Here is a 9,730-nt window from a genome sequence, read left to right on the forward strand (position 1 = left end):
CCAAACAAAAGAGGAGGTTAGCCTTATTATTCAGGATATGACCTGATTCTGCCACCGAAGTTGGTCGGATTGGCCGTGCTGGTGGGAGAGATGAATCCCAAGGTGTTTGCAGCTTCTCATCCTAGAACGCCCAAATTGGGATTTGGTCGAAGCTCACCGTCTTGGAGGGCCTCAGAGAGCCCCCAAGATGGACTGGCCTAGCATCGATACAGGCCCCTTCTCCACCCTTAATTTGATTTCTTTTTCTTTTCGTGGTTGCATTTCTTTCTTTTATGTCTTCCTTTTTTTTTTCCCCTCATTTTCACCGCCATTTTGACAGATGTTTGTTCATCTCTTTGGTCTTGGCTGAGAAGTTGATTTACGTACAAGAGTTGATTGAGATGATGGTGTAAGAGACTGATTCTAAATGCGATTGAGTGATATGTAGGAAATAATACCTCCGTTAAGACCCATGTCTTATTCCCAAGTCCAAGCACAGCCCTTCTTCTTGAGCCACCTGGCAAGTTGTTCACGAGGCTGTCGATGTGAGACAGACAGCACAACCAACCTCGAGGATCTAGTCTCCTTCCTAACTCGAGGGGGCTGAACGGAAGGGCGGGAGCAGCCAACCGAGTGCCCTCAAAGCCCAGAAGGGATCCAGATGTGCCTCCTTCGCCTCTGTCGGTGTAGGTGTGTCAAGTGACCCGTGGATGCCTGTCTGTTAGAGCTAGAAACCACAAGATTCGACACCCCAGGTCACCAAGACACGGAAGTTTTGGCCGGAAAAGTAAATTGCACGGGGGCGCCTGAGGAAGGACTCCCTTTCCCTCGCCGTCCCACCCAAAGCTATTACGACCCCAGTCCTGCTCGGTAAATCAGCTCCGCAGCAAGAAGAGCGAAGTAGAACAAGATGCGGCCCTCCACATCGGGTGCTGGGTAGTCTACTTCGCCAGTCTGATTGAGACATCAAACCAAAAGCAACAAAGTCGGCATGAATTCAAGGGCACGCCGAAGCCCCCCAAAAACCAAACATTCGTCACAAGATGGAACAAAACACCACAGCATCGCCGATGGTCCGATTCTCCTAGATCCGCGTCTTTCATCACTTCGAAGTTGTAGGAACTTGATTCGAGCGCGCCTTTCTTACCCCTCCCTTGTCCTGGCAGAAGAACAAATTGGAAGCTGCATCCGAAGGGGCCATTTGGATCAGGCAAAGAAGCAAGGTTGATGGGGTCGCGACACAAATACTCCACAAGGGGGAAGAACAAGTTTAGGAATATCATCCCAGAAAACTTGGCCCTCGCATGTGGCGCGCCGGAAGCAACGATGGACAGGAAAGAAACATCGCCACGAGCCTGGGGGGTTTCTCCGGCTTCCCTTTCTGCGAGAAGTGCCGCCAGCCGCACTCCTTTGCTGGCTAGCGAGTCCCCTTGTGTTCCACTCTCAGCTCTCCTGCGGGGGCTCCTTCGTCTTAGATTGAAACCACCCAATGATTCTGTGCATGAGTGCATATTGGGATGGTACCGGGAGGCGGGGATAAAGCACCGCTTCGCAATGAAAAAAAAAAAAACCATGCAATAAGTGAGAGCAACCACCCAGAAGCTCAGACCACATCGAACCCCGGAGGGGAGGGGAGGGCGAGCCACCAAGCCAAGCTCTTACTGTCTGCTCTTGCTCTTGCCTAGGAAGTAGGAAGGATGCATGATGTATGAGTGGCAGTCAAGGTGGAAGTGGGGGGGAGACTAACGCATGCAGGCGGATTGGCGCACCCTTTTTCGCCCTCCTTTCCCTCTCTCGTTCCCTTGCTTGTTGTTTCCCGAGAGGAGAAAGACGAAGCGGAAGCAAGACGATGCCGCTTCGTGACTGGCTCGGAGTTGGATGGCCCCAGCTTCTTTCTTGTCCCCCTCCACCTCTTTTGAGATAGGTCTCTACCTGCTGGTGGTTGCGTGGTCCAGTACTTGGCCCCGTGGCGTCCACGAACAAAAGAAGACTGCTTCCTGCGAGTGCCAAGTTGGAAGGCATCTGATAGGGAGCAAGACGCAGGATGGTGCAGCTTAGCGGCTGCGTCGGTCATCCTGGATTGTTTCCCTTTCCGTGCTCGCCTTGTTCTCATTTGCTGGGTTGATTTTCCATCTCCCTAGCAGATGCCTGAGTCCCCCGGTCATATTTCAACCAAGTCGGATTGAAACAATAACTTTCAATGTTGACCTTTGTCGTTTTCCCAAGTCGGGTTCCGGCAGGAGGGAAAGGAAAGGGAAACACTAGCGTGCGTGTGGCGCAACCACACTACGGCGATCTTGGCAGATACTTGACTTCCTAGTAAATACCTCAGGCATCCGCTATCCTTGGTCGGGTCGGATTTGGTCCTTGAACCTGTCACAGAATCCTGGATCCCAAGAGAGACGGACTTGAGGTATAAAAAAAGGGACGGTCCAGAATCCCCCAGAAACTATACCCAGACCAGGTATAGTACAGGACCAAAGAGGGGGGAGGCGTAATATTGCATGCTGCAGGTCGTCCAATAACAACGGACATGCAACCCGCTCGCCTCAAGAAAACCCCAAGCCACTCACTCCGTCTTTCCCGCTTTAGCCCAGGTCGGGCTGCAAGTTGCGTCCTTAGAATCGGGAACTATTAATCTCAAGGTATCGCTAAGGTTGGAATGCTACTGCGCCGCTACTTTTGTTACGTATCGCCCACACAAGAAACGAGTAATACCGAGATGGATCCTTAAAAACAGGGCGAGCAATCCTGGTTTTTTAAGGCTTTCCGGGCCAATCACACGTGCCTTGACGCATAGGCAGGGAAAAAGGTGCTTTGGGAATGCTGCTACCCTCCCATGGCTTATCGAGGCGAGAGTGGGCGGTGGGTTTATTCTTGCTGGCTCTCTGCGCGAGGCGGGAGAAGCGACTGGTGAAGGAGAGGACAAGGGATGAGGGACAGACGAGGGACGTCGTCAGGGATGTTGTCTTCTGCAATCTCTCTTGACATGTATCCTTGACTCTGTCTCTCAACCCCATTCGCCTCTTCACGACTTGCTGACTGCCAGCCGGGGGAGAATGAACAGGATTGAAGTGATCAAATCTCTCGTGCTGACGTCGACAGCGGATCCGTCAAATGTCTTGAACGTCGGAGCTCAAAGGAAGGTTTCAGTTCCGCTGACGAAGTAAAGACCGCACAAGGATCCCCAGCACAAGGCAGCCACAAACTGATCTTAACACCGAGCGCATTCAGATTTAGAAACAACAAAGAAGCTGAGAACGAAACAATTACAATCTCCCGCATGGCGCTCCCAAGAAACCAAGAAAAAAGAAAAAAGCGCCCGCAAGTTGGGATGATAATGACCCGGAGCGAGTGCCAGCCGACCGCCTCTTCGCGCTACTTCTCCCTCCTGGCTCCAAAGTATGACCACATAACATGGCCACAACGTAGGCCCCCGTCCTTGATGCACCAGCTATTATTATACAGGATGCTTGTAACCTTAGCCGACGCGGGGTGGGGTTGCAGTTGAACCCCCGAGCGCAGGAGAGCTCCATGCACGAAGAGTCACATTGATGGTCCTTTGCCCAGCATCGTCATTTGCCGCCCATGTACCAATTCCATTTTCCATAGTGTAAGTCAGAAGTCTGTAAGAGTCCATTAATGCTTCGTTTTGCAAGAGATGGATCATGTACCACCCCTTTCCCTAGAGTCCGCCGTACGATGTGACATTTCTCCGTTATCAAGCAGGACGAAGTCGCAGTCTACCTCGCCACGACGATGTATCACGATGCCACCATATGTAGGATACACACGAAAATGGGTCGGTCTGATATTGTATTGGGAAATCTAAGTCTCGCCCCAAATGCCAAAGCCAGAATGCAAAGAAGATTTGCGAACTCTGTGACCTCAAAAAAAGAAAAAGAAAAAAAAGGGTTCCGATTCAAGAAATCCAATGTTCTTTTTTTTCCCATTTTATTTCTTCGCGACCAGGTTTGTTGTTCCCCATCGTCATTTGTTCTGAAGAGGACCGGTCAAGGATGAAAAAACGTTATGTTTGTTGGGTCCGAACCCAAGCTTTCTAGATACCGAAGGCAGAAAAATAACTTGCCCTTCCAACGCATCGTCCCATAAAAAGAGAAAAAGAAAAAAAGCCCAAATTGCACTGGAAACATCGCTTCCTCGAATTCACCTCCTAATCGAACATCCTGAAAACAACGTTGTATGAAGTAGATGATGCCACAGCTGAAGAAAAAGTGCCATCATCCGAAAAAGGGGGATGTCGAATGAAAATGAAAAAGAAGACCTCGCTCGGGCAAAACGCTGCCCGGTAATGAGGGGGAATGAAACAAGAGGCAATTAAAAGACGGTAAAACCTCAGAAGCATAAGCTCATCTCATCTCGTCCATCCCATCACCTCATAAGAGAAGAGAAAGAAAAAAGTAAAAAGTTCCGAAGAAAGTCAGTTTGAAAAGAAAAAAAGAAGCTCCAAAGTGTATCGCCAGTCCTTATCGAATGCGCCAGATCAATGCTTTCCATTTCCCATTTGTCCCAAGAAAACCGTCTCCTATTTCAGAAAAGAAATACCCATCCCCAGCTCCAGGGAAAAAAAACTCCACGCTTTTCCAAGCAAGATTTCAACAACAGAAGAAAAGAGAAAATGAATGAAGACGATCTGTTCGGACAGATGTTGCGTTAAAAAAAAAATATTATTTTCCGCGGCCAGCGGGTGTCGATCTTTTTGTGTGTGGTCCAGTCTCTTCGTTGGGCGCAGCAGGCAGTTTTGGAATCTGCGCCGCGGAGACCAGCCATGGCTCAAGCGTAAACGTATAAATTTTTGTCGTCCCAGGGGAGCGACGAAGAGAATTGCTGATATTCGTATTCGAAGAATCGGCAGATCATTAAAACGTTGGATGTAAATATCGGTAATCGGTGTCCTCCCAAGCGGACAAGGAGATCCACTCCCACTTGGGAGGGAGGGTCGTTACCATAGGCACTCCTAGTATCCCGGAACGGGAAACAGAGGAAACTGCTGATGGAAGGGCACATGCGGCTGCAGGACAGGAACCTGTTGTGCATACTTCAACATGTCCCACCACCAAAAAGTGAAGTGGGACTTGGGCTGACAGCTGGGAGCCTGGACCGGGACGGCAATCGGAACCGGAGCGACAGGAGCGTGCATGGGCACTGGCTGCTGGATAGGGACCGAAACCGGCACAGGTCCAGTATACGTGTGGGCCACATACTCCTGGTTCGGGAACATGATCATCGTAGGCTCCTCGGGTTCGTAGGCCGTTGCGGGCTGGCATTGTTGGTTGTCCGTATGCTGCGGCATGTGCTGTTCCTGCATAAAAGCATCCTCCAAGTCCTCGACACTCTCGACACTAGAAGTGAGAGAACCTTCGTCGGAAGATAGCGAGTCGGTCGAGGCGGGGGAGAGAGGCGCATCGTATTCGGCATCGTCAATGATTGCGTCCTCATCATAGTCAACGTATTCGATAGTGGGCTCGGGAGACGGTGGCGGCGTCTGCACATCGGTGGGCACGGCCGGCATCGTGAATCGAGCGCAAGCCAGGATCCTGTCGCGAAGCTCGGGAAGCGTAATTCGCTGGTCGGGATTCTGGGAGAAAATCCGGCGGAGGATGTCATTCAAGTCATCCGTCAGCGGAAGGATAGTCTTCAGGAAGTCGGGGTTCCTAGAAAAGGCCCTGTATGTCGAATCCTCAACCGAGGCCTGCTTCCAGGGATTACGACCACAAGTCAGGTTCACGAGGATAACACCCAGACTCCAGACATCGTTAGGGGCGCAGAGGTAGTAAGGCCTCCTCGCGGATGGGTCCAGACATTCTGTGATGACATTGTTAGTTACATTCTTGGAAATGCGATTAAGCCGGGGTTGACAAGCCAAAAGCCCCGGTCTGGATTGAATCATCTCCTACCTGGACTCATATAGAAAGTGGAACCGCAGCCATAATCATCGGATCGGGGAGCAGAGGTGGCGAGTCCAAAATCGGCAAGCTTGACGGTCTCACCATTGTCCGTGACGAGGATGTTTTCTGGCTTGAGGTCCCGGTGATAGATGCCACGGTTGTGGCAGTGTTCCACGGCATCTAGGATCTGGAGGAAGACACGTCTAGATAGCTCGTCCTTACCAACGTATTGCCCGCGCTCGGTGATGTTGTAGAAAAGATCTCCTTCCGGGCAGTATTCGAGAACAACATATATACAATCGGGTTGGTCCACAATCCTCAGCATAGAGACAACGTTGGAGTGATCTGAGGCTTCGTAGTGGAGTCGGATTTCCCGCTTCTGGAAAGCGTATTGACGGCGATCCAAGGGAGTTCCATCGGCATTAAACTTGCTGAGGCACTTGACGGCATACTGGACCCCGGTGTTGATATCGACGGCGCCGTATACAACACCATAGGCACCAGTTCCCAAAACCTTGGTTAGCTGAAGCTTCCCATCCAGTAACATTCCTATCCGCGCCTCAGGGGAGGGCGGGAGGCATCGTCCTTGAAAAGGTTGAGCTACCACGGGCGACTGGTGGTGTTGCTGTTGGATTGGACATCTGGGATGCTCAAAAGCTGCGGGGGAGGCAGGGGGAGTGGGATAGTCGAAGACTGCGGCATGCTGCATGTTCCTGGCCGGCGGAGAGTAGTTGATGGAAAGAAAAGAGAAACGTCCTGGGCTCTCAAAGGATTCTAGTAGGCTTCTTCGTTCCCTAGAATGGAAGAGAAGAAACCAAAACGACACACAAAAGAGAAAGAAAGACAAGAGTCCTGCTTTTCTTCCTGGATCGGATTAGGCCTAAGACACCTGGCACGACTGGGCAGTCCGACGGAGAATCCTTGGGTCCAAAAGTGGAATAGATATAAGGAAAGACGTGAAGGAGAGATAGAGAAACAAAAAGAGAAAGGGCGAAAAGTGGCTCTCAGATAACGAGGCTGGTCGTTTTATGGTCGTGTAAGTGGGAGGGAGATAACACGGAACCGGAGCTTGTAGGGTCGGAGTAGGGAGACCGGATTAAGGAGAGGAAGGAGAGGAAGTAGAGAGATTATGTGAAGCGTAAAAGTCCCATAGGTTATGGTTTCTCAATGAAGAGAAGAGGGAACGGGGGTTGAGAGGTTGGAATGAGCGTGGTGAAAGTTGAAGTTGAAGATTAGAGAAGACGACGTGAGGTTGGGAGCTCTCAAGATGGGTCTCCATAGGATAATAAACAACCAACCCTCCAGGCCTGAAGTAAGGCGAGCAGCAGAGACACAATCCAGAAGGGGGGTGCGAAGTACTTCGTACCCGAGGCCGGCGCCAAGACAAGGGCAGACAAGGGCAGTTGGTGATTCGTGCTCCGTGCTGCGTTGTGAGGGCGGGTACAGAAATACGGAGCGACATGTACCTGGGTACACCACTTCATGGACGAAAAGGAAGAGAAAGAAAAAAATAAAAAAGTCAGGCGAACGATGTGACTGCGACTGCAACTGCAACTCCATGTACGAAGGTACACTACGCACTACGCACTACGCTACTGACGAGGTGGTCCCGGCCACCCATGTCGTAGTTCATTGGGGATGGGAAGGGTCGTGATGTTGTGATGGTCCTTCCTCCCTCCAATACACACAACGAGGCAAGTGGATACATCCTTGACCCTTGTCAGTGTGAGTGGGTCCACTTATGCGCTAATGAAGTATCGATTTCTCGAAATAATTTTCTGTTTGAGTTTAGGAGTGGATGGAGGTGGGGTGGTCGAATTGCAAGGGGTGTGTGGAATGGTGTTAGCAGTGGGGAAGCAGCGTGTGAAGCGCAGGAGCGAGAGGGCGAAGGGTGAGATGGGGGAGGCACGTCTGAGTGTTTGTTTGAGCAAGGGAAGGCAGGACTGACCAACCCACCGACACAGCAAAGTCATTGGACACAAGCCCATGTCGAGGGTACAATCCAGGCTGCTGCCAACTGCAGTGTAATGCTGCAGAAATGAGTTGTTTCGTCGACTGCACGTTCGTACTATGTACAACTCCAAGGGCTCTGTGTTCTGAACGGAAGTCGATAACCGTCCTCAGCCTTCATTAATGCTCGCATTTCCAAGTCGGCCGTGTTCACCATTTGGCGCTGCATCAATCAATGTATCCACTTGCACTTGTCATAGTGAGGCCCCGTCTCCCTCAGGCGTCCACTCGAAACATCAGGCAAGATGCGGACCGTCGTGGTGGCCCTATTCTTACCGCCAGAGGTGGAGTGCGGGACCGTGAATGATTGTGAATACTTCGTAATTGTGTGTGGTGCAGTGGATTTCTGGTTCTCGACCCTTCCCCAGCAGCCCATGAGATGAGGGACACAACCGGAAGCTTTGCGAGCCATGAGACACCAGCCAAACCATAGGCTGCACATCTTGCACTGGTATTACTGTGCACTAACGCCATTTATCAACCCACACTCTGCAACGAGCAGGCCACTAACCAAGACCAAAAAGAGCAAGGAGCAGGTTCCCGCGTGGGGAAAGAGAGAGCCTCTGAGTCGCCTGGTCGGGTGCCTCACTTGCTTGGGAGGTGTGGCAAGGTTTCCTATCAACGCCTCTTGACGCACACGTATTCACACTACGGAAGTACACACACTTTTACTTTTTTAGTGAGGCCTGCCTGAAGGTCCACCAGTCCTCGTCATTGGTGATGCTTGGCTGGCATTCTCTTGGGGGGCCCTCGACCAGTCATCATAAGGCGGCGGCGAAGTGCAACCATCAAATCTCGCCATGGTTGCTCGCCCTTCCCGGACCTATGGAGGGGGGACATGGACCAGGCCTACCCCAGTCAATATTACCCCAGGCATGGTTCTTGCTCAGATTGATGGACGACCGACCGCCTTTCCCACTCCAGGAAATTGTTATTGTCAACAGTTCCTTTGTTTTTTCTCGTCTGCAACGCAGAACGGAGAATTGTGGCTTAAACCATCACCTGTGACTAGTATTAACTAGGTCCTCCTTGGCAGTTGACAGCATTTGGATGTGCATTGGATACATGGCGTGGGATCGGTCGGTTTCTTCTCTCCAACCTGTTTAAAATTGGGATCCCAGTGATAACGAACCAACGGGAGCTCATGGAAGCCTCCATGGAAGCCGAAGCAACCCTCTCGAGACTCAAAAGACACGCAAGCATGACCAATACGCCCTGGTTCAACCTTTCCAAGTTCGAATCCACAATGGTGTGGGCAGGCGCCCTGTGGTCCTGTGTCATGCTCCGGTTTTTATTTTCCCTGTTTCTGTTGGACCAATCTCAGGGTTGATCGGTCGTTGATTTTCCATAGGCTGTAGAATAATGCTTTCCTTGTGAGCCTGAGTTTAGGCAAAGCATCTCTCGGCGCCTCACCCGCCCCGTTAATTTGATTATCTTTCTCGGTAAGGTCCAAGTGTGTTTGTTGGTGGGGGCTCAGTTGAAATGCCGTCATAGGCAGTGATTTATTGCTGTCTGAGAGCAAGGGCGGCTGCCGTAACAAGTGTACATATCATTGGAATGGACCTTGGCAGATGAGAAGCAAAAGAAAATTAAGCCGCGAAGCCCTCCGGATGATCCAGGTTCCAGTGTTCCACCGCCTCCGACAAGTGTAAATTCGGGGCGTTGGTGTTTTGAAGAAAAATATTTTTTAAGTCAGGTCGCATAAAACTCATGTGTAGATGGGGGAAGGGTTTCCGCCTAGGTTGGTGAGGCTTCCGAGACCTCACTTTCTCCGTGGTCATTACAGCATGTTCGGTAAGTGCCAGTCGGTCTTGTCCGCCAGCCTCCAACTG

The 9,730-nt window shown here is 51.1% G+C and overlaps 1 protein-coding gene across 1 annotated transcript; it reads right to left on the reverse strand.

The window, feature by feature from the left end:
* Positions 1 to 4,957: 4,957 nt before the first annotated feature.
* SAPIO_CDS0087 (uncharacterized protein) lies at positions 4,958 to 6,597 on the reverse strand (the record flags this gene model as incomplete). Its single annotated transcript, XM_016782955.1, has 2 exons — positions 4,958 to 5,805; positions 5,898 to 6,597. 2 exons carry the CDS (start codon positions 6,595 to 6,597, stop codon positions 4,958 to 4,960), a joined length of 1,548 nt encoding a protein of 515 aa, XP_016646588.1.
* Positions 6,598 to 9,730: the final 3,133 nt, after the last annotated feature.

Source organism: Scedosporium apiospermum (assembly GCF_000732125.1).
Source record: "Scedosporium apiospermum strain IHEM 14462 chromosome Unknown SEQ_SAPIO_0011, whole genome shotgun sequence".
In the NCBI taxonomy this organism is placed as follows: domain Eukaryota; kingdom Fungi; phylum Ascomycota; class Sordariomycetes; order Microascales; family Microascaceae; genus Scedosporium; species Scedosporium apiospermum.